General features: G+C 50.5%; 1 protein-coding gene across 1 annotated transcript; it reads left to right on the top strand.

Annotated features, from left to right (window-relative positions):
- Positions 1 to 1,906: 1,906 nt before the first annotated feature.
- Positions 1,907 to 27,514, top strand: HGD (homogentisate 1,2-dioxygenase). The gene is made up of 14 exons (XM_054216712.1): positions 1,907 to 2,064; positions 7,282 to 7,353; positions 9,857 to 9,945; positions 11,684 to 11,789; positions 15,685 to 15,744; positions 16,220 to 16,311; positions 16,981 to 17,015; positions 18,195 to 18,274; positions 18,404 to 18,503; positions 20,866 to 20,990; positions 21,592 to 21,696; positions 22,891 to 23,017; positions 26,358 to 26,539; positions 27,137 to 27,514. The coding sequence occupies exons 1-14, from the start codon at positions 2,050 to 2,052 to the stop codon at positions 27,266 to 27,268; spliced, it is 1,320 nt and encodes a 439-aa protein (XP_054072687.1). The 5' UTR covers positions 1,907 to 2,049; the 3' UTR covers positions 27,269 to 27,514.
- The last annotated feature ends 214 nt before the right edge of the window (positions 27,515 to 27,728 follow it).

The raw sequence follows: 27,728 nt of genomic DNA, 5'->3' as shown, positions 1-27,728 counted from the left end.
TGGTTGTGAGGCACCAGCTCCACCACGTGCCACCAATAAATAAGCCTTGCTACTTTCCAGACAAGTCTTCAACTGCAGCTCTCTATCTCCATTTCCAAGCAATTCCCACACACACCATGTCTCCAGGGCTTGCTTTGTTGCTATTTGCTCAGTTTGTAGTGTGCAAAACGGTATGCAAAAATGATGACAGAACTGGCTCAAAACATCTTAGCGGAGTAGACAAGCAACTGAAGAAATAAAGAAGAAGTAGGTGAAGACGATGTGGCCTTCCAGGGCTGCGGTGCTCCTGCTTTAGGGAGGCAAGTGTTGTAGGGGAAGTGGAGATCCTGTCTCTGGTTTTGGGGCTCCCAATACAGGAAAGACCAATCAACTGCAGCAAGTTCAGCAGTGGCCAACCAAGATGCTTGGGGGCTGGAGCCCACATCCTGCAAGGGCTTGTTCAGCCTGGAGAATGGCTTTGGGGGAACCAGACAGCAGCTTCCAATACCTATGGAGAGGTTAGCAAGAAGATCCAGCCTGTCTCTTCACCGGTGGAAGGATGAGACACAAATGCCATCAATCAAAACAAGGGAAATACAAGCTGCATATAAATTAAAGCTTTTCAACCGTGAGGGCAACCAAGCAGTGGAACAAGCTGCCCAGTGAGGCTGTGCAGTTTCAATCTTCGGAGGTCTTAAAGAGAAGACTGGATAAAGTCCTCATCAGCCTGGTCTGATCTCAGAGCTGACCTTGCTTGGAGCTGAAGGTTGGACTAATGACCTTCTGAAGTCCTTTCTGACCTGAACTATCTCATGATCCTGTCATCCTAAGATCAGAGGGGACAACCAAGGAAGACTATCTCTACCTCTCCCCTGCCAATAACCACCGTCTCTTCGTGCACCACACCATCTCCCTTGTAGCAGCCAGCCTCATTCATCAGACCTTAAAAAGTGGCAGCTCTCGGTGGCTCTGACATGTTACTCGGGGTGGTTTGAGGAAGTTCCAGTTTTTAGAGAAGACAAAACAATTAAGACCTGTCCCTCTTGCAGACCAAGCTCTCGCTGGCTGCTGCGGTCACCACGCAAACTGGTAATTGCTTTGGGGAGCAAAGGCTTCCAGGACTCTCTAGGAGAGGGGGAGACATTAACTCCAGGGTCATGTTCGAATTTCAGTTGTGCCTCCTAGAGATTTCCTCCTGGCAGGACTTACAGTAGAGCAGGTCATGGAAAGGAAAAAAAAATAAAAATTGGCCTTTTTTTTTTTTAAGGAGAGAGGAGAATTCAAAGTAAAAAAAATCAAATAAAATCAATTGATCTTTTTTTCTGCAGCTTCTGGAAACGCAGAGCTACTTTCATTAGTATTCTATAGCTAAATGCTTGCTGCTGCTCCTGCCTCAGCAACAGCTTTCTTGAAAAATATTAATATTTCAGAATTTGTAAGCACCCCTCACTAGCTCTAATCACCAGAATACAAAATCCTCCTCGGCTTTTGGCCCCAAACTGCTGTGTAACGTGTTTCACAAGTATCACCACCTTCAGCGGGACGGGGATGTGATCCTTTCTGTCCCCAATGTAACACAGCTCGGAAGCATAATGAACACATATTTGTTACACATTTAGAGGATTGAATATGAAAGTTGCTAGAGGTATGATTTATGGAAGAAGCTGATAAAACAGTTGCAAAAATTACTTTTATTTGTTCTTAAACACCTCGGGGGGGGTGGGGGGGGGGCGTTCCCCCTATGTGTGGGAACTACGACCCCTTTTTTAACATCTAAGGAGGAAAAAGAGTGGCGAGGAAACCCATTCCCCCTCATCCCCCCCCGCCATTATTATCTTCAAATCGATCCTGGGGCTGGTTCTGCGGCGAAGGGCTGGCGTTTGGTTAAACACAGACCGGGCTGAGCAAACAGGTTGAAAACTCCCTTGGACTTTCTCACTTCCAGCACTGTCAGCCTGCCATCGGCCTGGCTCGCTCGACTGGCTAGCAGGCTTTGCTTGGCGGGCTGCTTCAGCCAGACACCTGCTTGGGATTTGTGTCTGCTCCCACAGGAGGAGGACCAGGAGGAGGATGGCGGGCTTGCAGGTAAGGGGCCGGGCGCCTGCGACCCACCAGTGCTGGCTGTGGGCACCCCTTCTCCGCTGACACCAAATTTTTGGCGTCTGTTTCACTTCAGCGTGGCCCTCTTTTGTGTTTCAGGGTGTGTTTTAAAGCTCCCTTAGGGTAAAGGTTTTTGCTGTGTTTCCTCTACCAATGGGCTTTTCTTTCCCTTTTCTTCTCCTTTGGAAATTGTTCTTGGTCAGCCTGTCCCAGCACAGGACTTCTTCATGCGGGGAATTTGTCCTTCCCCCGCCCTCCATACGCACCCCTCCTCCTGCCCCGGCTGCCAGGGGGGTGTTTCCCCCTCAGCCTATGAAATCTGGCTGGCAACATCTGCCCAGATGTTGCAACCCTGGCCACCATCTTCCCCGGCAGCCCAGGGGAGCAGCAGCTCCGTCCTGGGGCAGTTTCTCAATGCCCCGCACAGGGCATGCCGGCACACCGGGGCTCCGGCCATGCCCTCTTCTCCGAGCCTCAGCGGGGCAGCCAGCAGGAGCTTTCCCCACCACCATTTGCCAGAGCATGGGGGAGTTTGGGGAGAAGGCTGGGATGTGGCGGGTGGCTCACGCCCAGGCTCACATGAGGCTCACAGCCCTGCATCTCATCGTCACCTCGCTGTCGTTGCGCCAGGGCCAGCCTCTCTGAAGAGTCCTGTCTCCTCATACAGTAGAATTTCACTGCGCCTCTTCCTTGCCTGTCCCTGACACCCCACAGCTCTGAAATGTCCTCTTTCAGCATTGGGGGCAGCCTTGCCCCCATACCACTCCAGATGAGTGGCCGACAGGTGTCGGTCACGGTCATGACAGCATCTTCCATGTCCCTGTCTCCAACTCATCCCTAGCAGACCCTAGCACCTTGTTGGCCAGTGTGACTTTGGCCACAGGTTGAGCATGGGGCTGCCCAGGGCTGCCCACAGGAACGGGCTGCTCTGCCAGCATCTCCCCTCATATACATATCATATACATATCATATACATCCATACCCCATTATCACCTCTCCCCAGCCAATCTTCTCTTTGAGTCTTTCCTAGAAAGAGTTGCTTCACCCATCCTCTCTGTTCTTCCTGGCATCCATCCCTCTCTTCCCTCCTCCACCGAGTGCCCTGACCCACCTTGGAGCTGGGCAGGTCTTTTCAGGAAGGGCCTGGCCCTGGACCATCCCCGGTACTTTTAGAGCAGAGGGTTGGTCAGACATCAGGGAGACGTCAGCTCCTGCCAGGGATGTTGGCCCTGCAGGACCATGGCAGCACCAGGGCAGAGCTCCGGTGTGGGTGCTTTGGTTCAACCCCGCAAAGAGGCTGTGGAGCCCCATGCAGAAGGTGAAAGACTTGCTCTGCTCATCGCCCCAAATGCTCATGTCCCTCTTTCTGCGGGTTTGTGTTAGATGCTCCAGTGTTGACTGAACGGAGCTGATACGAAGTGCCATGCCTTTTGTCTAGAGATGAATGTTGTTTTCCTGTGTCCTGCAGCAGGAGCTGATAGAGAAATGTATTATGCAGCGTTTGAAGAAGGGCCTTAATTATTTTGCAGTCTATGTGTTCAGACTTCAAATGCCTTTTTCCCATGCCTGCTGTCTAATCCGGTGAACAAAAGGTTATGGTTTATAGGTCAGAGCATGACACCCATTGCGAGCACTCTGTTTTGCATCCTGGTTATCCCAATCAATGAGCTTTGCTGAATTTTTTATGCTGTGCCAGGCTTTTATCTCTCCCATTTTATTGAAAAACGACAAAATAAAAAACAAAGTGGAGTCAGATGAATTCCTAAGATCCCGTTTGCATAAAAAGCTACAGGATCTCGAACAAAATAACAACAGCAGGAATTAAAAGCCGAAGTGAAAACAAAGGACCGCAGAGAACTTTTTGTTTTATGAAACCACTAGCTCAATTACCAAAATAGTTCTCATCAACCGACCCGACCTGGAGTAACTCACAATGTGGCTAGGAACCATGGAGGCCAGGCAGGGACCTAGATGGAAGTCAGTTTGGACTAACGACCCATCGCCGTGCCATGGAGAAGAAGGGTTGGTTTCCATCTCTCCAGATGTTTTTGCACGGGAAGGGTGATCCAGTGCCGGTGCCGGGCAGGCAGAAAGGGGTCATTTCTCCTGGCTCGGGGCCACCCTGTACTACGCAGACTGGGAGGTGGAGGCGGGCTCAGAGGGTCGGCAAGGAGAAGGGCCATTGTGTGCCTGGCCCTTGTGTTGTTGTTCCTGACTGACCTGCATCCGCTGGGTCCCCTTGTGGTGCTCCAGAGCCCTGGATGCACGCAGGGAGCTGCGCAGCTATTTTTGCCAGCCCAAGTAGTGTTTGACACCAAACCCTAAGGGCATGGAGAGGAGAGAAGCCTCTCTGAGGTCTGTCACAGGGAAAGGCAAAATAAAACGAGTGAATGAGAAAAGCCACACTGAGCATCCAGGCAAAGCCTTGGAGCCACACAGGGTGATAAATCACCAGCAGGACGACGTCTCCCCTCCCGCAGCTGCAGTCCTGCCAATATCTTTTTTTTCAGCCCTCGATGCAGTTACCTGAGGATTAATTTTTTTTTTTCTTTTCTTGGCAAAGAAGAATTGATTTGACCAAACAATGATGAAGCAGCTTCTGCCCCAGCCCTGGGGGCAGCGGGGTGATGCCACCCTCTCCCAAACACCGTCTCCTCCCCGACTCGGCTCCCCTGCCCCAACCCCCAGCCTCCTGCCTCCTCGCTGGGCGAGAGCCAGCAGCTCTGCAGCCCCCGGTGATGCCCAGCCGAGGAAGGCAGCAGCTCTCCGGCTGGCAGCCCGCTGGGAATCTGCCTGCATGGCTGTGCTTGGGGCTGGCGAGGAGCCGTGCAGCACCAACACGGGCACACAGCGGCTGCCGGCATGAGATGCTGGCTACTGAGTTTCTTTTCTTTCCTTCCCCACCCCCTTCCTAATCCCAGCAAGCAGAAGTAAAGGGGCTTCTGTGGATGCGGAAGGGCAGGCCAGCTGGGCAGGTCACCGGCTGTTTAGCCTGAAGGATGGGGGATGGATATATCACCTCTGTGCCTCCTTCCCCCTTGCCCCAGCACCATGGCAGGGGGCTGTCGGGGAGCACACGCTGGTTACCAGATACGCAAACCCACCAAAGAACCACAAACCATCCCCTCCCAGCTCTCCACCAGCTCAGTGGAGCGTTTTTCAGGTGGTGCTCAAGCAAAGCAGCCTGCATGTTGCATTAACCCTCTCCTTGCTGTGCTAATGGCAGAGCATTCTGGGCCCTGCTGGCTATGCCTCCAGAAAATAAGCATGCCCCCCTCCTCCTTCTCCTCCTCTTCCTCCTTTCCTCCCCTGTTCTTCAAGGCTGCCCCTCAGGCAAACGCTCCAACCACCCCTACACTGCAGGTAGAGGAGGATGCAGTGCGGAGGTCTCGGTTAATTCTGGAACTGCTGCAGTCCCATCAGATATTGCTGCATTTCCTTTTAAACGAGGGGAGAAAAAAAAAAAAAAAAAAAAAAGAAAAAAAACCCGCTCCAGTACAATACATTTGCCAAGGCTGCTTAGGTGACCTGCTGCTTTGCATATCAATATGCTTCTTGCAGAACCCAGTGGAGAGCAGAGTCCTAGCGGCGTACGCTCGTTCATAAGAAGGAGAGAAATAGCCTCCCTGATCTGACAGAAACCGAGCTGTTTTCAGGTTCAGGCTAAGCAGGGCTTCCAGCCAGCCTGGCTTCCTCCTGGGAATGGGCTTTTCTTATGGGTCGCTGAAAGGTGCCGGAGGAGAGCACACGGCTTGTCAGGAGGTTTCAGGTTTGCTTTCCGAGTGTCTGCCACACTGGGAAATTTCTAGGGAGGGATGCAAATTGCACAAGGCTGAGAAACCCTGGGGGAACTAATCCAGGCACTACAAGGATATAATAAAGCAGGGATGGGGGATTTGTGCCTCCACCTTCGTGTCAGGCCTCTGCCCTGTGGGGTGTCGCGCCGCAGGGACGGAGGGTGCCCGCCGCTCGCCGGGGTTCCTCAGAGCCCCGAGGCAGCTGCTGGGGAGCAGCAGCATCGCAGCGATGAAGCCACCCTGTCGCCGCAAGCACGCATGTGCCAGCCGAGCGCTGGGATGCCTGGGCTTTGCCACCCCAGAGCCACTGCTTGAAGGCAGACGAGCAGCCCGGCTACTCTCGCAGTTGATAGAAGGAAGCATTAATATTTAACTCTCTCCCCAGGCCGCAGAGCCGAACCACTGATCGCTGCCAACACACCTCTGCGTTCATGCAGAGTTCAACTGAGTTGCTTCATGCCTTTCTATAGCATCTGGAGGGACTGTCTTTACATTTCTGTCAGTGCGAAGCTAAGGTCTCTGTTATACCTGCTTCCCTCACGTGTCTCAGGTTCACTGTAGGGCTACTCTCAGTGCCGCAAAGCTGGGAGCCGCATCCTGCGGGGTCCTGTGGCTTTTAGCCATGCTCAGACCACAGCGGCCGTAGGCAGGGCAGGCATGGGAGGGCACGCAGGTCTGTTCAGTCCGTGGGTCTCTCGGGTATGCATCGCCCTAGAAAATCAGATTATCACCTGCTAATGATTTAATTCTTGCTTACTACCATGGTGGATGGTTCACGCCCAACGGGGTGATACTCATTTAGGGCAAATCAGTAACACAGTGTGAGTCCCAGCAGAGCTTCCTTTCTTCCCTCATCCCAACTACATCCTGACCTCTTTCGTGGTGGTCATGGGGACGTATGGCAAGAATTCAACAACCAAATGACTCCCAGTTTCAGTCCCTGAGCATCCAAAGGCCATGACTCAGTGCATGAATTTACAAGGCAGTCTGCAGATGTTGGAACATGCGCTATTCAAGCCAAGTCAGGATGGTGCTAGCCCACCTCCGTAATGTTGATGCATAGTTCTTCTATACACCATCCTGTTTTTCTTGAGGCTGACTGCGTATGCGATATTTGGTATATTTCTCAAGTGCCTTCACGGTGCAGATGTGGTCAAAATGTACATGCAGATGTAGCAGAAGAGCAAATCCTGTCTGTCCTTCCTAGTCCACCATGCGGTTAGACAATGAAGCCAACCCAGGAGGCCCATGGCAATATGCAAGTAGATAACTTGGGAAAGTCTTGATGACTTGAGCCTGATGACTTGAGCCTGGAAAAAAAGCAAGGGAAGCAATGGATGGCTTGTTTGGAGATGTTTTGCTTGTTCATTCAAAACACTGATGAGTTGTGTGGTTTATTTTACAGTACATGTCAGGATTTGGAAATGAACAAGTTTCTGAGGATCCACGCTGTCCAGGAGCTTTACCAGAGGGACAGGTACTGAGGTTTTTTAAGCGCTTTATTAAAATGACATGGAATAGAGTGAATATCTGTTCCCTGGGCTTCTTTTCATCTTAACATGTTTCCTTTCTCTCTGCCACCACAGAAGTCTCCAGGAGCCTTCTTTATGCAGGACTGTAATAACATGCTGGCAAAAATCAGAATTAAAGATTTCCATTCATGCTTTCTATTATCAAGTTACTTGTGAGCTTCCAAGTTTCACCTAGGGGATTAAAACTTTTCTGAATTACCTCTGCTCAACAGCGGGTTTTTTTTCCAAAAGGAGTTTGCAGTAAAAGTGTGTTTGCCACACCGAGAAGGAAGCCATCAGCTCTGGAATAAACCGGAGCGGAAGTTTGAAGGTTGGCAGAGAGACACGATCATGCAGGAGATGCGGTTTTTGGGATTGCTGTAGGAATTGGGTTTGGTGAAGCTGGCTTATAAGTCTTTGTCAGGAGAGCAGCTTCTTTGTAGGGAGGGGACATGAACGCCTGTAGTAATAAGCCGAGAGATTCATTCTTAAAAGTAAGTAACTTCTGAGCATGTTAGAATAAAATAAATTACGTTGGGTCTTTCTGCTTCAAGGGAAGGAACAGTGACCCGTGTGATGCTAGCCACTCGGTCTGCAGAGGCAAGGATGAAACCCTGAAGAATTAAAGCTCTCTCATCTCCTTATCGCTGGTGTTTTGAGGCTGACTGTGCCCTCCCTTGCATGCCCTGCAATCCCTTGGACTTGGATGGCAGCATTTTACGCTCAGTCAGTGGCACCCCTTGGTGCAAGTCAGCTCCTCTTCATCCTCTGTGCAAGGCGGCCAGCAGAATTCAGGTCAAATAGGGAACTTCACCCTTCGCTTTTCCTGAGTTTGCTGGATCCCCCCGGTTCTGATGTTCTACATGTTGTGTGTCAGTGTGGACAGTAACACACAACACTAGGACACATTAAATGCGTATGTATACCCCCTAGGTCTGCACTGCAGCCTATGGTGTGCCCACAAGAAAGAAAAACTGCTGTGCTGGATCAGACTGATGGCTCAGCTGGTGGGGTGTCTTGTTTCTGGGACTGGCTACAGCAGATGGGGGGAGAAAAGACGTAAGAAAGAGGCCCCTTAAAACTGGGAGATCAACAGGGGTGACTGCTGGTCTGAATAGGCAGTGGGCTGTGGTGGATGTGCTCCTCGTGATTTCCCAGAGCAGCACCACTTTGCAGGTGAGGAGACCCCTCCAGCTCCTGGTGGAGGTACCCTCATCTGGACAGAGTTTGGACTTGGTGTCAAAAGAGTTAATAGAAAAATCTGAAAACAAATTAGACAAAAAAAGTCTCCAGTCCCAGGGGTGGATCCTTTCTCCTCTGCAGTATTTATAAGACTGGCATCTGCAGTAGTGCTGGCTAAGATAAAAATGACAAGGGCTATTGATCCCCCTGCTTCACTGCATACCCGTACCGACAAGATGGAGTTTGAGGGCTGGAAGCTGCGTGCGTTATGAGAGCTTTACCTCTTCCTCCTGCCCACCTGTCAGGGCAGCGTTTGATACTGTATGGATGGCTGATCTGCTCAGCCGCAGCAGGACGACAGGATGCTAAACTAGACCTTGCAGGAGGGAGATGGGACAGCAAATGGTGTATGACTGTCCCACCGGGGTATTTCCTGCAGTTCTTGGATGCCTTTGCTTCTTGCTGATCTCAAATAGACACTGGCCTACTTAGATCAAAAGGTCTCGTTTCTGTTCTCTGAAAAGGAGGAATCTGTCCTTCAGTTATGAACTCACAAGGGCTGCTAAACCTGTGCTAGTCACATCCACGGCTCTGCAAAGGGGAAAGTGCCCCCTTTGTACTCCAAAGGAGGACTGCCGCTGCGCAGAAGCCCTGTGGAAAAGCAAAGACTCCCACACAGGTCACTCTTACTCTTGGGCAGCAAAAGGCACTGGCAGGAGGAAGCAGCACGCTACCAAAATCCCCGCTCTGGGCATCCTTCCCCCGGGCAGAGGGCAGGAGGAGAAGGGGACCTTCAGTGCGTAGGAGGGAGGAAACAAAGGTGCGGCTGCTGCGAGTCTTTATCAGCCCTCTGGAAAGCCAGACAGACATAGTGGTCTGGGGCAACCCCTCTGAACACTTGGTCCCAAAAAAGTTTGTGCATAATGATGGTCTGCTTTGCAGTCTGTAAGCGTCGGGAATAACCCTCTTCTCCCTGACGCTCCTGTCGCTGACCCTACTGAGCACCACTTGCTCCAGCAGCAGGCGTGCTGCCTCAATGGCTGCGCTGACTCCTTTAGGGCACTTCTGAAGCGTCTTGCATGTGGGAATGGGTTTTGGGGCCTGGCTGGTACCCTCAGGGCACTCAGCCTCACGGGAGCAAGGAGATACGACTACTGGGGCTGATGCACAGGCTCAGAAGCACAGTCCACCCCATGGCATCAGTCTGCGGCCCACTGATGGGGGCTCCAGAGCTAAACCCCATGCCGCTGCCTCTTACTCCTTATTTTTCCTTCTCCTCCCACTCAGAATAACCCGCAAGTCTGCCCGTATGGCCTGTACGCTGAGCAGCTCTCGGGCTCTGCCTTCACCTGTCCCCGGCCAACGAATAAGCGAAGGTACGGTGACTCCCGGCAGTGGGTGGGTGACGTGGGCAGCTTGGGGTGAGGGACGGGGAGCGATGGAGAGCCTGCCTCTGTGCCACCAGAGCTTTCTGCGAGCCTGGGTGGGTGGAGGCAAAGAAACACGCATCGGAAAACCTCCACCGTGTGCTGGGAGAGGGGCAAAGGCAGAAAACCACAGGAGAGGGGCAGGGCAGTCAGGTGGGGTGAGTGGGTTGTGAAAATGCTGAAAAAGAAGGTGTCAGGATGGGGAAGAAAATGGTTTTCTGAGAGAGGAGAGGAAGGGGAGGGGACATTCATGGGGGCCAGAGGGTCCCGAAGGGGCTGTGTGCTGCGTGAAACAACCTCGGGGTCTCAGCCCTGATGGCACTGAGAAAACATCACTGCTGCTACCGGCACTGGTAAGCACCTGACGGACAGTGTCAAAACCAAGCCTCCGAGCAGGACTCTTCCCTCCTCCTAAGGGATGCTCCTGCAGACTGGCCAGGGCCAGTGAGGCACTAGCTCAGGCTGTACCTGTTTTGGGGCTGGCCGGGGGCTCAGAGCAGCGCCAGGCACCCAGCACTCTGGTGACTACCCGCTGTTCCCAGCAGAGCTGGGGACAGCTTGTTCCAGCTGGCAGCAAATGTCCCAGAGCTCTGTCCCGGTCATCGTGCTCCAGCTATGACCAGATTGCAGAAGATGGGTTTCTCGTTTTGCTTCTCCCATGGTGGCTCTTCTGTCCCTTCTGTTGTTCGTTCAAATGAAAGGCAAATGCATCATCCGAGCTGCCTAGCAGAGCTCTGCTCTCCGGGCTGGTGCCAGCTCGCAGTGTGCGTGGGAAAGGGATGAATCATTGTTTGCGGCACGAAGATGTCCTTGATGGAAATTTTCCAACTCTCAAGGGAGAGCTCCCTCCTCCCCTCTCCCACCCACCCAAACTGCAACCACCGCTGTTAACACATCAAAGGCGCTGGCAGCCCTGCCCAGCTCAGGCTTTCCTGATTACCTCTGCTCTCCCACCTGATTAAAAACCCAGCTTCGGGCTTGGCCGTGCCGGTGTGTGGTGTGTGGATGCCGGCCATGGCTGCCGGAGCGGTGGGGGCGGCAGGGGCTGCAGCCGCGGACACATCAGACAGCAAGGAAGGAGAGTGACGGTCCCAGGCAGGGGTGGGGGCATGGCGGACCTCCTACAGCAGTAGGAAGCGTCATCCCACATAAAACTCTGGTGATCCGGACTCTGCATCAGCTCACTGGTGGTCCTATGGGTGTGGCCAGCTAGGCATAGGATGCTACTTTCAGTAATCCACCCAAATTCAGACACTGGCTGTGAACCTTCTGCCTCCTGAAAGCTCCTCTGTATTGTAGTTAGATACTGTGCTTGTCCCTGTTTTGTCTGAGCTGCTTTGTAGCTGTGTTTAAATAGGGTTTTTTTCCACCTCAGAGATAGCTGTATCTTTTATCTTTATATACATATACATGTGTGTGAATGTAAACATACGTAATTATATGTAAACACACATATAGACATTTACGTGCATATAACAGCATAGATTTTTATTTAGAGCCTATAATAAAAAGCCATTTCTCTGGAAGTCTCTGGCTGTGAGCTGGTGTTTGATATTTAATACACCTTTTGGTCCAGTTGCCACCAATGTAAATGTTACTCATACCTTTAGAAGATCAATCAGCTGGCCACCACTCAGAGGATTTAACCTCTTCCCCAGGCTAATCCAGGTCTTTTCCTTCTTTATAGCTGGCTGTATCGGATCCTACCTTCAGTCTGCCACAAACCCTTCAAACCTCTCAAGGAGGGCCACTTGACACATGACTGGGATGAAGTTGAGCCTGACCCCAACCAGGTAACCGTGCTGGGAAGAGCCCTGGTCCTGCCAGGAGGACAGTCAAATATTAAGCTAATCAGGGGTGCAAAGGCACTGAGCCGCAAGAGGTCTGAGGAGAGCAGTAGGAAGCTGGGGGTCTGGCCAACACAGGAACTGGATCCTTTCTGCCAGCTGTTGTTCCTCACCTATGGATCATCCAAGGAAGGACAGCCCTCGACGCAAAGCCATCGAAGCTTGTTGCTTCCCACATTGATGGATGCTTGTGCTGCCTCCCAGCACGGCTGCAATGTCACAGGGTTTGGTCTGTGCTATCTAGTACCTCCCTTGGGGGCTCCTGTTGGCCACCCCTCAGGCTGCTCCCTCTTCCTCTTCAGTTTCCCCCATCAAAGGCTCATCATGCCCCAGCCCAGCAGGTAGAGCAGCAGCATGTCTCTGCCATCCATCCCCTCCTTCCCCATGCTTTCGTTGAGGCTGCTGGCTGCCAGCCTGTTTCCCTGCAGGCCTCGTGGGAAATCAAGCTTCATTCTGGAGAGTCACACAGAGACGTGGCATTTGTCTTCCTCTGTTACAGCCCCGCTATCATCTTTAATCATGATTTCTTCCCTGCCAGCCCCAGAACATTTGGCTTGTTAATCTGACTCTCTCCTCCTGCCATTCTCCTCTCAGCATCATATCATGGTCATCGGTTTTTACTCCTCTCAGGTTTTGCCCTTTGATGCATCATCATTAGCTAATTTCCAGTCTCCCAGCAGCCTTGCCATTTGTCTAAATACTTTCCCAGTTCTGCTGGAATATGTTTTCCAGCCACTGACCAAGGAGCGGTGACAGGCTCCTTTGGTGCTCCTTCCTACATGAAGCTCCGATGACTTCTGTTACCACCTCATCCATCCCTGACGCCCTTTCGCAGCCCGCATCTACCATTACAGTTATTTATGATTACGGTAATTCCAAGATGCCTAGCTCTCAAGCATCTCAAGATATTTACGTGTAATACATCTTTTACCTAAAAGAACAGCAATGAGACTCTTGCCCACTCTCTCTCTCACCCGGAGGGGTTATTTCCCAGCAGCAAGTGGGAGCCATCCAGTTTCTTCTCATCCTTCCCTTCTCATCCTCTCTGAACCAGAGCCAGAGGCCAGGTTCAGTTGGTTGGACAAGACCAACACTTCCCTGCAGTGCTCTGTGTTTCGCCCAGCTCATTTAAGGAGCTTTCCTGATCATCATCCATCTAAAAGGATGGACATATGGAGGTACCTTATGCAAAGCTCATTGAAGTCAATAGGAAAAAAATCCCTTAATGTTGCCCAAAGACAATGGCAGAATTATAAAAGGCACAGGGCACAAAACAGAAAAGGGGACTAAGAGGATGAAAAAATATGGAGCGACATCCATGCAAGAAATGCTGAAACAGAAGACAGCTCTCCAGCCTGGAACAGAGATGACCAAGAGAAACTATGATTGAGAGATGGGAAGAAAATGAATACCAATAACGAATGTCACATTAAAAAATAAATAAAAGCATAAACTGTGAAACTTCTTGCCAGAGGATCCAGGTGGGTTCGAAAAGTGATTGGACAAACCTTGGAGAGAGAAAACCTATAAAGTAATAGTAAGTACCGAGGTGCTGTATTTCAGGAAGCTCACAGATCATACAGCAGGGAAACAACACTAAAAGCTTCCTTGTTTTAAGCATCAGGCACTGGCAGCCGCTGGCTGTCTTAGACTTCTCTTCTGCTCAGGGCACTTGTTCTTCTCTTGCACCAGTGAAAGCCCAATGCAGCAGAGAAACACCAGACGAATGGCGTGCAGACCCGGGCAGTAGCTTAGCAATTTGCAAGCGTTTCTGAGGAGAGGGGCCAGACACTATTTTTGGTTGCAACCAGTGGGCTGGATCATTTTTCCCACTTTCCTTGTCCCACAGGAATGACAGCTGTGGAGGTGCCCACAGGGACCAAAGTGAAAATGAAGCTGTTATGTAGGAACTGCACTATACTTATTACTTCATCTGTAGAGTTACTGTCATCTTCTGTATTCCCCAGTGAGAAAAGACCATCTTTATACCTGACATTTATTTCCTTTCTTTTGCCTGTTCTCATTCCCTGTCTGTCTCTCCCCCCAGTCTTCAGGGTCTTCTGTCTTTGTCCCTCCCTGTGTCCTTTCTGTCAGTATTTCCCAATGGTTTCTGTCAAGTGGGTCACAACTTCCAGCCCTGGAGGCTTAAATGAACCATTAGAGGAACAGTTCACATTGAGATGTCACCACTGGCCTTCACAGCTGCCATGAAATCAACAGGGAAGGGGAAGATCCCACTGCGGGGGGTGGCAGCAGGCTCAGGAACACCTTCTGACCATGCTTTGCGCTGGCTCTGTTCATGTCTGGAAGACTGGATTGGAAACCAAAGGAAAACATGCTTTAAAGAAGTCCAAAAGCAAAACCTGAGGTTCAGCGCTCTCTTACTGTCTCATCAGTAAGGTGTTGATACCTTGCAAGGGTCACATCTGATCTGCTGGTGGGTGTGTTGCGTGTCTCCATCCAGAACATGCGACTTCTCCATCAGCTTCTTCCCCACCGCCAGGCACCCCAGCAGTGTGACCCTGAGCAGGCACCATCACGGAGCCGCCCAGGTGTCCTGGGGAGGAAAATGCGGTTCTGCCTGGCAGCAGATGGGATGGGGGGGAGAAAGGAACAAGGGATGGATCGAACCCAGGTGACCCAAGGCTGCTAGTGGTTGGATGCCCTCAGGAAGCAGATGGCTTCAGAGAGCAGAGCGGAGAGGGCCAAGCTGCGGGGCCAGGCCTGGGGTGCAGCTGATTAATTAGTGATGAGCCCCTGCTTCGCTCAGCTTTACTGGCAGATGCACTCGCTGGGCACAGTTCCCTGTTTCCTCCCAAGGCCGGCTCTCCAGGAGAGCCTGACAAGTCGCCTGGCCACCCACATTTTGATTTGGGTCTGGAAAACTTCCATGAGGCATGGGGGAAATTATTCAAATTTAGCTGAAATTTCACATAGTTCAAAATTAGTGGGAGAGGCAGGCACAGGCACAGAGTCCCATAAGCTTTGTTTTCTGAGGGCACCAGCCTAAAAACATACCAAGAATTGCCAGGTCGGGTAGCTAAAAGCAAGAGAATGCTCTCGTGGATGCCCAGAATCACAGACACTTTCATCTGGGGTCAAGTGTATCGATGCAGGGGATATATATCTGGCAGCTGGCCATGTCAACATCCTCCTAATTTGGGGTGTTTGGGCTGGTCTGCACTGAACCCCCCCACCCCAGTGAGGGGCTGTCAGTCACAGCACCTCGTTCCCAAGAGCTGCAAAGCCGAAACCTTAATACGATATTAGAGGCAGTAAATACTTTGGACTCCTCTGGCACCTTCTGCCTGAGGATCTCAACAGGTTTTGCAAGAAGTAATTAGTGCTGCTTACAGCTCCCGCTCACGCAGGTAGAGATATTTCTGCTTCGGATGTGGGGAAAATGAGGTGGAGCAAACAGGAGTGTTATGCTTGGGTCATGGATGAAGTGGATCATCCAGCAGGGAGTGGAGCACAGGACCGTGACAATTTGGATGTGGAAAGCCGGCGCATCTGAATTTCTTTGCCCTCAACAGTGTTGTTAGTAATAAAGGAAGAGACAGCTTTTAAATAGGACTTTTTTTTTTTTTTTAAACCTTGGCACTACACAAGCCTGCCAAATATTTCACAAAATTATGATTAAAAAGGAAAAAAAGCTTCATAAATCAAAAGAAACCTGTAAACCAAGTTAAGCAAGGCAATGAGGAAAGAGAAGTCTACCTCAGCTAGCAGAGAGCAGGGAAGCAGGGAGCGTGCAGGGTTCTACTTCCTTTCAAATTGCCACTGTTTGCTTTATAACCACTGGCCACCGCCTTTTTGCTTTTTGTTTGCCACAATCTAGCTGCGCTGGAAACCTTTCGAGATCCCGAAAGCCCCTCAGAATAAGCTGGACTTTGTGAGCGTAAGTTGAGGGGGGCCTGGGCATCTGGGCATCCTCCATCTCTGCTCCCCCTTGGGGGGGTAGTGGGGCACATGGGATGCTCAGCATTGGGCTAACAGCAGTGGTTTTGACACCGCAGGGCTGGCAGAGTATCCGTGGGAGGGGAGAGGATCCCAGATTTCAACCAACTGACAGTGGACCTTATTACCTTCATTGGCTTTCAAGGAACTCTTCCAAAAAAAGCCCAAATCCCCAGCTCTCCCCAGTCCCTGGGCTGGAAAACACCAGCTTACATGGATTTTTAAGAAACACCTAAAATATTAAAGAAAAGCCAACACATTTGGCAAAAGGCCATCCATGGGAAGGCTGGTAGCGGTACGGGAAGCGGGGAGAGGGAGGTGAGCCCCAGCAAGGGGGTGGGATGAGGGGAGGAAAGGGGTCTGTCCCCTGCCCCGCTGCCTGCCGCTCACTCCCCATGCTTTGGGTTTGCCCGCAGGGGCTGCACACCTTGTGCGGCGCCGGTGAGCCCAGAGGACGCAATGGCATCGCCGTCCATATTTTCGTCTGCAACACCTCCATGCTCAACAGGTCAGTGAGTGCTACGCCGGAGGCTTGGGCTGCCCTGGGCTGGCTGCCTGCTTGTGTATGTCTGTCACCGCGGTGCTTCAGTCCAGCTGCTCCCAGCAGTGCTGTCTCTGTCCCTGTGTGCCTGTGTGCACAGGCGAAGGTGTCCATGGTGTCCACGTCAGGTGTTGGTGAAGCAGATTGTGCTCCCCGGTTGAGCACTGGAGGAGTGGGTGGGGAGCCACCAAGAGAAGGAAGGAGCTGGGCATGGGGATGCAGCAAGAGGGGATACGTTGGATTCAGGTGCTCTCATCCCAGGGATCAGAGATGCTCCTCAGAGGTCAACACGTACACAGGCTCTGGTGGTCATTGCTACCCCCTGCAACGGCTCATGGGGGAAGTCAGCCCTGCTCCCCAGTTCACAGCGCCTGATGCACCCATGGCCACAAAGGCAGGGACCTGGCAGAGGTCAGAGGAGATCCTGCTTCCAGAGCATGCACATTAAACCTCCCTGCCGCCTCTGCCCCTGTCTGTATATTGCATTTGCTGACCCACAAGTAGCTTTTCGGGTGCTGAAGGGGAGACCTCTGCCACGCCAGTCTCCTAGCTCAGACCTCCACAGCTGTGGTCATGGCATGTGCAAGCGCCTGGTGTTTATGGCACCTTGACCTTCCTGTTCTATTTTTTCTTTAGATGTCTTTATAATTCGGATGGTGATTTCCTGATTGGTGAGTTGATGTTCTGGCTTTTCCTTTCTCCCACGAGGGTCTATCTGGGTTGCCACCTGCCTGCCTCTTTGTTCCTCCACAGCCTTGGGCCCTACAGCCAAGATTTTGAGGAGAGGGTTGGCTGCACCCTCATGCCATCCAGATTCGGTGGCCTGGCACCAGCTGGGCTGTCGGGTGGCTTGCGCCGCTCTCCTGCAGCTCAGAGAGTGCCCATCTGTGCCAGACCTCAACTTTGGTTTTGAGCAGTGACCCAGCTTCCTTGGCGTGGTGCTCAGGGATCGTTTCCCAGCGCTCCCCAGATTGGTATTAGGTGCACCACAGGCGGAGGTTTTCTGGAAAACAGAAGCCTCAGGATTTCTGAACAGCTTACAGCTAGATGCCTTCTCTGCTTCAGTCCAAGAATATTTGGCACGGCAGCTTAGCTCCTGCACTCCGCCAGCCCCAGGCAACCAGACTGCCACGATGAGTGTTGAGGTTGGCACATAACGTGCACACACACTGAAAAATATTCTGAGCAGTATCAGAAGCCTGATATTTACTTGTATCTTTCTTGACGAAGGGACAGAAATGCCTTGGGGTCACCAAAAGAAACATTTCTCCCATCAAATAGCTATTAAATTGTTCTCGCTCACCTCCCTCACTACCATGAAGTAAAAGTGCCAGGGCAGGTTTTGTAAATCTGCTAGTTTTTAAAGTCAAAATGTGAGCTCTTCTGCACCAGGACAGTCAAGGAAAATAATGCAGACGTTAGCGAAGCATTACTTCTAACCTCAGGAAGCAGGGAGAATTAGATATTCCCAGACATCTCACACTGCCACAGTCATGACAAGGATGGGTACATGCACCATTTTGCGTGAAGATCATGAGACTGAGAGGTATGAGCCCAAATATATCAAGTCTCCTTTATTTGGACTGTGGCACAAACCCTATGTTAAGGGAGCATGAGGTGCTGGATGACCTGCTGCGATGTGGTGGCCATGGGGCTGGTCTGGAAGCTCTCCCTCCAGTATGGGCATCTCTGCTGCAAGGCTCTGCATGGGAGAGGGAGCCCGGTCCTGCTGTGAAGCAGGATCAGAAAGGGCCCATTGCTCTTCCTTGGAGCCTGGTGCTCTTGGGGGACAGAGAAGGCGGCAATCACCACGTTGCTTCAGCTTTTCTGCCTGCATTTTGTTTCCACAGTGCCCCAGCAAGGGAAACTGCTCATCACCACCGAGTTTGGGAAGATGCTAGTGGAGCCCAACGAAATCTGTGTCATCCAGGTAAGGTCTGGCTGCACCTTGCCTGTGTTTCAGAGCCTGACATTGGAGCAAACCAGCTCCCGCATTCAGCTATTTGTGGTTTGTCAGGGAAGTCCTGTGAGGATGCTAGTATCTTCCTTTATTTTCCAGCAAGGAATGCGTTTCAGCGTGGAGGTGTTTGGAGAGACCAGAGGCTACATCCTGGAGGTGTATGGGGCACACTTTGAGCTGCCTGATCTGGGACCCATCGGTAACAATCTCCCGTCAGAGCTACAGTGAATTTCATAGATACAGCCAGGAATTACAAGCCCTAATCCAGCCTTTTATCTCCTATGTAATACTTCTTCCCATGCACACGCTTCTTCCCAAAGACACTTTCCATCCCAACACTGTTATTCCCCAGCAGAGCAAGCGTTCTCCCCCAAAAATGTGACAGCTCAGTTTTCCCAATTTTCCCCTGGGACTGAAGTGACTATTTCTCTCCCACCCCCTTTTCCACTTTCTCTATTTCCTTCTGGTTCGGGAGTCCCCAGCTGCTGGCTCTGAACCTGTTCCTACCAAAAGAAACTCAAAAGGCCATCATCACCAATGCCTCTTACTTATGGATATGGCATAAACTGGAGTTAATAGGGAGAATTTACCTGGTAAAAGGAAAGGCAGATTTGAGAGGCAACAGATATTCTTGAAGCCCCATTTTAGATTTAATCAAGTAGTGTTTTTCCCCCACCCCTGTTATCAGAGGTGCCTTAGAGCTCTAGAGCCAGAACACCTTATTGTCAGAAGCTGTTCCTCTTGGAGAATTAGAAATCAATAAAACGAGCAGCACAGGACTAGGATCAGCAACACGTTCGCATCTCCGTGTTGCGCTGCCAGGGCGGATCTGCTTTCCCTGAGCACAGGCCTAGCTCTCAGAAATTACGGATCCTCTCTGCCAGCTGCCTCCTGGTCCGTGCAATGTCGCAGGTTGCGAAGACACAGTCTCTTGCTGCCATGACAAAGCTATCATGAGGGTGCACGGCATCTGAAGCCCTGCCGACCCCTCTGCGTTTTCCCAGCCGGCTTTCTGGAGGTGCTCAGCTCAGGTTATTTCACTTTCCTTATCCTTGCAGTATTTGCCTCCAAAGTTTTCTTACTCAGGAAAACACCTCCTGGTTAGTGCTACTAAGATTGCCCCAGGGAAGGGAAAAGAAACTTCCCTTGCAACGGCTAAAATAACTACAAACTCAGTAACAATAGTTTCCCATCTTCAGACTGGTGGTTTGTTGGTGGTTGTTTTTCATTTTAGGTTGCTTCCCCCCCTACCTCCCTGACTGGGCTTGTTTTATAACTCTCAGTGAGATCTAAAAGACTGGCTATGCTTGAAGTCAACTGACTAGGTATTACCAACCAGTAACCAGCTTGGTCTGGACCATCTGCATTCAGAAGGCATTTGTAAACATCTCATAGCCATAGTCAATCTGAAGCTGGTCATTCCTGCAGGGGGGAACTAGCCCCCTGGGAACCAGCCATTTAATGGGACCCGGCTCGAGCATCTCTCCCGTGTGACGTGCGCTGCACAGCTCTTTCCGCATCGAGCCTACAGTGATTTCTCAGCAGCTTTCCTTTCAGCCAGCTGAGGTTACCTGCCTTCACCCGCTTCTCGCGCTCTGTGCCTGCTCCACTTGATTATTGATATTGTTGCCCCAGCCTGTTTGCAACAAGTTTTCCCATTAGCTAGTTTTTCAGACACTGTTAGACTGGGGTGGGATTTTTTTCGGTCTCCAGAAGGCAGGAATCTATTATAACGTTTACTTTGTGAAGAAAAAGAAAATGAGTGCACTTGCCTGTAAACCTTTTCAGGAGGTGGTAATTATAAGAGCTCCTCTTCTCACCACCTACCCGCCTTCCCCTCGGAGACCAAGATCCTTTGTATTTCAGTCTTACTTTATTCTGACTTCACTTTTCACTTGAAAAAAATGACAGCTAGAGAAAAGCACTGACTGTTAAACCCTAGCAGCAGGTAGTAATGTCTGCATTTTTATCCAAGAAATTCAAAACCCCTTCGTAACAATAATACTAATGAGAAGAAGAAGAATACTTCAGCACCCATACGGTGCTTTACACTTTGAAAATGCACTCCTCACGACAACCAACCCCTCAGTATGCCCAGAGTCTGTAGGTATCACTAGCCCTTATTTTACTACTCTTCCTGCAAGCATTCAGAAATGTATTTGGCCCCCTCATGACACGCCTCGTAACCTCTGCACGGCTATGTGTCCAACCAGCAGGATGTCCAGGAGCAGAGAACAATTCACCCTCCTTTTTTTGCTTAATTCCTAGTTGTTGCGTGCCTTTAATTGAGGATGATGTACTAATCTTGTTCAGAAGGCGACTAAGGGATACCTGTCTTAGTCACATAAGGGGTGCATGGACTTAAACGCTCGGATGTATTACAATTACCTACTTGTAGGAGCACAAGAAGTACATGACTATCTCAGGTTTCGTGGTGGGCCAAGAAGCAGTACAGTCATTCACAATGCAGAAGGGCACCCACAAAGCCAGGAAATTGCACCAGCCTCTCACTTTTCTAGCAGGTTGCCCAAAGAGCTCTGGCATCTCTCTTTCTTTCGCAGGAGCCAACGGCCTGGCCAACCCACGTGACTTCTTGGTGCCTGTCGCATGGTACGAGGACCGCCAAGTGCCGGGGGGTTACACGGTGATCAGCAAGTACCAGGGCAAGCTGTTTGCAGCCCAGCAGGTGAGGATGCCCCAGGAGAACAGGTAATACTGAAGCGCAGCGACTGCCAGGGCATGGCCTGGGATATGCAACTCAGCAGCATGCATGTAGTCTCAGGAGGTCCTGCTGGGTCAAGTGGAGCAGGACTGAGCCCTTGCCTTGTTGGGTCATTCATCTTCCCAGTTGAGGATCCACAGCCTAGAAAAAAGTGTTTGTGAAGACTTTGCGGCCCAAAGACTCAAAGATGGTCTTTCCCTCACTGTTTCCATACATTTATAGTGAGAGAGTAGAAAAGAGGAACTGGGGCTGTTGTGAAAAGCCAGGGTTTCCTTACCAGAGAGCCAGTGTTGCAGCTGGCCTTGTTCAAGCACTGCCTGGGCACTCAAAAGCCCTTGGAGACCAAACCCCAGAGGGAGGGATGAGGCTCACTAAGTGGAAATGCTGAGAAAAAACACTTCCTCGCAGTGGCGGGCTGCGCGTAAAGGGCTTCGTGCTCCAGGTTCCCGGTGTACCTCTCACCTCCACAAAACCCATTTTTAATTTGGGAAAGAGCAGTGCCCTGCACATGTGCAGCAAGTCGGAGGGCTGTGTATGGTAACCCTCTGTCTCTTTGCTTTGGTAGGATTTCTCCCCCTTCAATGTTGTAGCTTGGCACGGGAACTACACGCCATACAAATACCATCTGGAAAAATTCATGGTCATTAATTCTGTTGCTTTTGACCACGCGGTAAGTTCTGGGGCCGGGCAAGGCAGAGCAATGCTGCGTGGGCACCGTAGCATCCAAACGCACCCTGAACTCCATGGGCTTAGCGCCTGTTAAAAAATATATTGCGCTCTAAGAAACAGTGTGAAATCTCCTATGCTGCTTTCTCTGGGCCCAAACCAAGCTCTTGTAGAGAAAGACAACCTCCTTTTTGGTACAAAGACATAACTGGAGGTTGATCCACTTCTTAAACAGCTTTATGCAGCTTAGCATAGAATTCCTGCGCCCTGGAAGAGAGCTGAATACCGAAGCCAACACACACGGTGCAACTCAGCAAAAAGAATTTTCCTTCAAATTCTTGCCTTGATTTATTTCTTGCAATGGCACAGGCTCCTTCCCCTGGTTCTTCTGAGCCCAGCACTGAAATTCATTTGAAGAGCTGGCAGCTTTCATTGCAATAATTTCGAGATCTTATGGAAAATAACTAAAGCCAAAACTAATGTGAGCAGCTCTTCTAAAAAGGAAACCAGCCCAGTGGGAGAGGTGCCCGCAGCGATGCCATCTCTTGGCGCTGCTTCTGCAAGTGGGTGTGCAAGGAGACTGGAGAATTTCTAGTGAGACAACCAACAGAAAGAATTGTTTAAACTCCAGAAAAACCTGCCAGGAGAAGGATGGATTTGGGACCAAAGCCCAGAAAATCACTTTACAGGACTAGAGGCTTCAAAAATCCTTGAAGCAAGCCACAATTTCTCTGTGCGTTGTTCTCCCTGTTTGTAAACTAACAGGGCTGTGAGGCTAGATGCCACCGGAGCATGTTCCTGTCCTCTGTAACTGGCTAAGGAAGAGGTACGGTTCTGTGGTAGGAGAGATGCTGGAGGCTTCTCCTGGTATTACAGTACTCCATCTTTCAGGGCTGTCCCTCCCCTGCATCTGTGCTGCTGACTCCAGGGGCACCTTTGCTGGGTCAGGGAAGGCTCTCCAAGGCTGCCTAAAGGAAGAACCATCCAGTCCCACCACTGGCCTCCCATGTTCAGCATGGGATCAAGATGCTGGGTGCTGTCACGCAGGGTCACAAATATCACCCATACCACCAGGTGGAGGTGGTAAAAGTGTTTTGGTGAGGGAGAGGCTGTATCAGTCAGGTTCACCAGCTGGATGACCTGAGCAGACAGCTCAGAGCCCTGCTCTGTTTCATGCTTTTTGCTTTGCTTTTTTCAGGATCCTTCTATCTTCACTGTCCTGACAGCCAAGTCGACTCGTCCTGGAGTGGCACTCGCTGACTTTGTCATATTCCCCCCACGATGGGGGGTAGCTAACAACACCTTCCGTCCACCATACTACCACCGTACGTCTGCTCTTTGTTGGTTATGCTTGAGTACAAGATTTCAGGGAAAAAATAAGCCTCCGTTTATTTGGAGAGCACGAGCGGGGAAGAAGCAGTCTGATTTTTTGCCCTTGGCACAGTTAGAGTCAGCTTCTTGGAATCAGTCAGTCCTCCCTGGAAAACGAACAAACCCAAAGATGTTCCTATGTAGAGCATCTCAGGAAAACTCAGGGGTGATGGGCTGGTGGTGTCTGCATAGGTGGATGCGTCTGTACTCAGGGGGCTCCCACTGAGACCGGGTGCACATTGAACTTGGCATTGCACAAGTGCGTCAGAAATTGTCCTGTCGTCCAGCCATGAATTGCTTAGCGTCTTATTAGAGTACATAGATGAAGAACAGGAGAAAGGAAAATACAACTTCACAGGTGGCGAGAAGCAGAGAGAGACATAGAGCTGCCCAAGGCCACTCACAGGGTGAGACCAAAGTTACAGCAAGGGACTGAATTGGCTCTCCTGAGCCATTCTTCACCATCTGCACAGTGATGGAGGTACCTCTGGCATTTAAGAAGCCAGAGATCAGGAACTGAGCTCCTTCTCAGGCAGCCGGTTGGTTTGGGGGGGATTTGGTTGCCATCACCAGAGACAGTTTCTTTTTGGCAGTTTTTTTATTTCATCTTGGCAGAGCACAGCCACATGTTGCGTCAAATAGATGCCAGAAATCAGTTGCCCACATGGGCTCGCCCTTCCAGGGTAGGGATGAGGCAACCTGCTCTATGAGACTGAGGGGGAAAGCTTGCTCATGCTGCACCCCTTCTGTCGACAGCTAAAAGGCCCCATCTCAGAAGCTACCAAGGACGCCCTATGGTTACTTTGAAGTGCTGAGAGGCTTTACTTACTGCATACTTACTAACCACAGTTTAATAGCCAGCTCCTCTTGCTATTAGACATATTTCCAAGCGTCTTGGGGGCTGGCAGAATTAAGTGGCGCTTGCAAGCACCGTAGGTAGCTGTGCTGCCATCTGAGTAAATCCCACAGGCAAAGTCCTGCCCGGTTGTTCTGCTTTCAATCGCAATGATTCCATGTGTGACATGGAAACGTGTCTCCTGACTGGCTGGGACAGTGCCAGGTCACAGTCACCTCTTTTATTAGACCCTAAAAGGTGGGACACACAGCCACCTTACCATGATTAAGTTGCTGGGCATCAGCAGAGCTGTGATAACTTTCCACAGACACGTTGTGTTGAACAACATAAACTTGTTCGACCTTGCTTAGTCTGTGGTAAAAGATGGTTGAAATAACTCTCATTCTGTCTGTGTTGTGAGCTAAGAGTACCCGTATCTACCACAGCTACTCACTTGACCACAGTATCTCAGCCATAGGCTTGAGCAGTAAATTAGTGATGAGCAGGTTGGTTGTCTACTCTAGCCCAGCCATGGAGGGGCAGAGCTTGAGTGGGTAAGGCAGACATCACAACAGTTAATTATCAAGACACTGCACTTTAGTTCCCTCTGAAATTAGGGCGGTGATGAGTCTTGTACCATTAGAGAGGCATAACAGGACCGAGCAACCCTGGGGTAGGAGTAGCATGAGCTCAGTGCTGCTGAACTCTCCTCTCTCCAGATATTTTACGAGAGGCCCATTTTGTTTGCCAGAAATCCCTTGTTGCCTCCTCTTCTCAGGTGCAGTGGAAAGCCTGTGTTCAGAGAACTTTGGTGCACTCAGAGTCATGGCTTTTGTCTAGCCTTAGCTTTGCCCGAAGTTTCCCCCTAGACGTGGTAACAATTTCACATACAAAGGTGGCTGTGCGGCTCATAAATACTGACTTCTCTTGGTCACCTTTCTGCATCCCTGGAGGCCGTGAATTAGTCCTAGGGTCTTTGCACCACAGGTTGAAAAATGTGTCTGATACAGATTTTATACCATATATCTCCCCTGTGCCTGGGAGAGTACTTGTGTGACTCTCATTTCAGTGGGACCTAGAATCTAACGGCCACTAAGTGATTTTAACTTCACAGCATCCTGCTTGTAGAGGACAATGCTATTTTACCGACAGGGAATGGAGGTGCGCCTAAGTTCTTGGGGCGGGTAGGAAATCTGTGAACAAATAAGAAACTGGACTCAGCTCATCTCTTAAGTCCTCGCCTGGCTTCCTGCTCACCAGCCCACTCTTCCTAAGCAGTAGCATGAGTCCAGTTGCAGACGCGTTGGATTTCCAGCTCTTAGGGTCTGTACAGCCGTCTGAGCACACCAAGTGCAGTACGTGAGCGAGTTCAATGAAAAGCCCGTAACAATCCAGTCTTACATGAGATACTGACAACTTGGGATGAAAACTAATAAATGTTTGCATACGTATATAGGCCAAGTCTGCTTTGAGCCAAATTAGTTTTGTTGTTAAATGTTTCAGACCCTGGATTGTACTTAACAAAGACTGAACTAGTGGTTCAGTCTTAGGACTGAACATAGTCCTAAGGGCTTAACATAGGCTTAACATAGCCCTTTTAGCTATGTTAAAAAGGGCTATATATAACATAGCTACACAAGCGTGTCCTGGTTTTGCAGAAACTGACTGCTAAGCAGAAAGTTGCCATATTGTTTAGTCACATCAAGTCTACTAAAGCTGAAACCTTGGGATGGCACTTGTTAAAGTACTAAAGTACTCCAGGGAGCATAACTCAGTGAGTACTGAATGACTAGATACAGCCATCCTTACCTAAGTTAGTGGTTTATTACTCCTTTGGTTTCAGAGGGTCTACTTAAAAGTATTCTTCCTTGGGGAAAGATGAATTTGGCTCCTTGTCTTTGGGCACACAGTGGCTCTCAAGAAATAAGTAAATGATGCGCAAATCAAAAGCATAAAGTACTGAAAGCACCTGGCTGGACTGGAGGTGGTAGAAGAATATCGAACAAAATGATTTCAAGCTTACAACCTGGGAGAGCAGAGCAGCCTCTCTCACCAGACTGATGGCCAGGCATTTTATGCCTCAGTGCCTGTAACACAGGGGTGATTATACTGAACTTTCTTTCCAGCACTTTAAGATCTCTAATCCGAGTCTGTAAATATCAGGTTACACCACGCAGGTGCCGTACTTACACAGCGCCAGGTGGTAGGAAAAACACACGTCTACCAACATCAATGCACCTTCATTAGGGAGCTGCCAGTTTCTGAATCCAGATAATTAAGAGCGGAATAAAACCTATACAGCTTTACAAGCATTGCCTGTAGGAGCCCTGATGTCCTCTGTTGTGATGCCCTGCCTAGGAACCTCCACTCCACCCACTGCCTGGCCCAGCTTAGCTCGTGGGCTTCAAGGAGCTCACAGCTCAGCTGGGGTTGCAGCCTCTTCTCTATGCCTCCTGCAGGGAACTGCATGAGCGAGTTCATGGGGCTCATCAAAGGCCACTACGAAGCAAAGGAGGAAGGCTTCCAGCCTGGAGGGGGCAGCTTGCACAGCATGATGACTCCTCACGGGCCGGATGCTGACTGCTTTGAGAAGGCGAGCAAAGCCAAGCTGGAACCTGAGAGGGTTGCAGAAGGGACCATGGTAAGGAGCCAAGAGAGATGGTAAAATTTTGAATACAGCATGGCACACTGCGGCTGTGCCGCTCTCCAAGTACAGCCTAGCTTCTTGCTGGCAAGTTGGAAAAGTGCTTGGACCAAACAGCTGCAGCATTCGCCTCCCTTACCGATCAGCACCACTCAACTCCCAGGAGCTCCCCTGGAGACATGCGATGCCAGGCAGCTTTGATCATCGTCCCACATAAATTGTTGCCTGAGCAGGAAGCTAGGAATTTTCATACTGATTTATTTAATTTTTGTGTTAGCCTATGGACAAAGAAATGAAACTCCTAATGGTCCTCCTTTCTCTACCCCCTAAAATCTAATGATGATCATCAACAGACCTTGAACTCGAGCTTTTGGAACAACCTAGCCTTCCTGGGTATGCAGGGAATCCAAAGTCACACCAGCATTGCAATGCCAGCTCTGAAGAGCTTTCTCCCCCTGGGTTGATCGGGATGGAGGCAGAACCTGGCAGGGCTGGACCACATGCGCAACTCCTGTCTGTGGTAGAGCAGAGCCACCTCGCATGGATGCAAACTCTTGCTCTCTTGCCCTAACCTACCTTCCCTCTTCCCAACAGGCCTTCATGTTCGAATCGTCCCTCAGTCTGGCCGTCACCAAATGGGGCCTCCAGACCTCCAACTGCCTAGATAAAAACTACTACAAGTGCTGGGAGCCTCTGAAAAGCCATTTCAACCCAAAGTGCAAGTAAAGAGAAGTATTTGTCGCTTGCAATGAGTGAGTGAAGACAGGCAAATCCAGCATACCTACGTGTGGTGACACAGTTGACTCGGGCTATCCAGAGTGCCCCAGCACAGAACGGCATTTCCAGCAGCCACCGAGCCATGAAAATGATCATCCCTATGTAACTTGGGAAATGCAGTAAAAAAAAAACCACCATTATTTTTAACTTTCAAGTACCCAATTAAAGCTTTCCTGGTGACACGCTGAAGCTGAAGTACTTGTGTGGCTGTCACTATGTGTAGTTGGTGTGAACGCTGTACCTTGTGCGGGTAGGAGGTAACAGCCAGCCCCTGTTCACAGGGCCTCCTGAAAATACGACCCAGTGCATCTTTCACAGGGAGAAACTAGGGATCAATAAAGCATTTTATGCTGTTCGTAGGGGAAGAGCTTCCCAAGCAGAGCTGAAGGCTCTACCAGACCTAAGCCTC

This window comes from Rissa tridactyla, chromosome 1 (genome assembly GCF_028500815.1).
Source record: "Rissa tridactyla isolate bRisTri1 chromosome 1, bRisTri1.patW.cur.20221130, whole genome shotgun sequence".
Classification (NCBI taxonomy): domain Eukaryota; kingdom Metazoa; phylum Chordata; class Aves; order Charadriiformes; family Laridae; genus Rissa; species Rissa tridactyla.
This window is presented reverse-complemented; position numbering and strand designations above follow the sequence as displayed.

Coding starts and splice junctions, on each gene's coding strand:
- HGD (XM_054216712.1), top strand. Junction 11,790..15,684: donor TTGAGCCTGACCCCAACCAG/GTAACCGTGCTG, acceptor GCCACAATCTAG/CTGCGCTGGAAACCTTTCGA. Junction 17,016..18,194: donor GGATGGTGATTTCCTGATTG/GTGAGTTGATGT, acceptor TTGTTTCCACAG/TGCCCCAGCAAGGGAAACTG.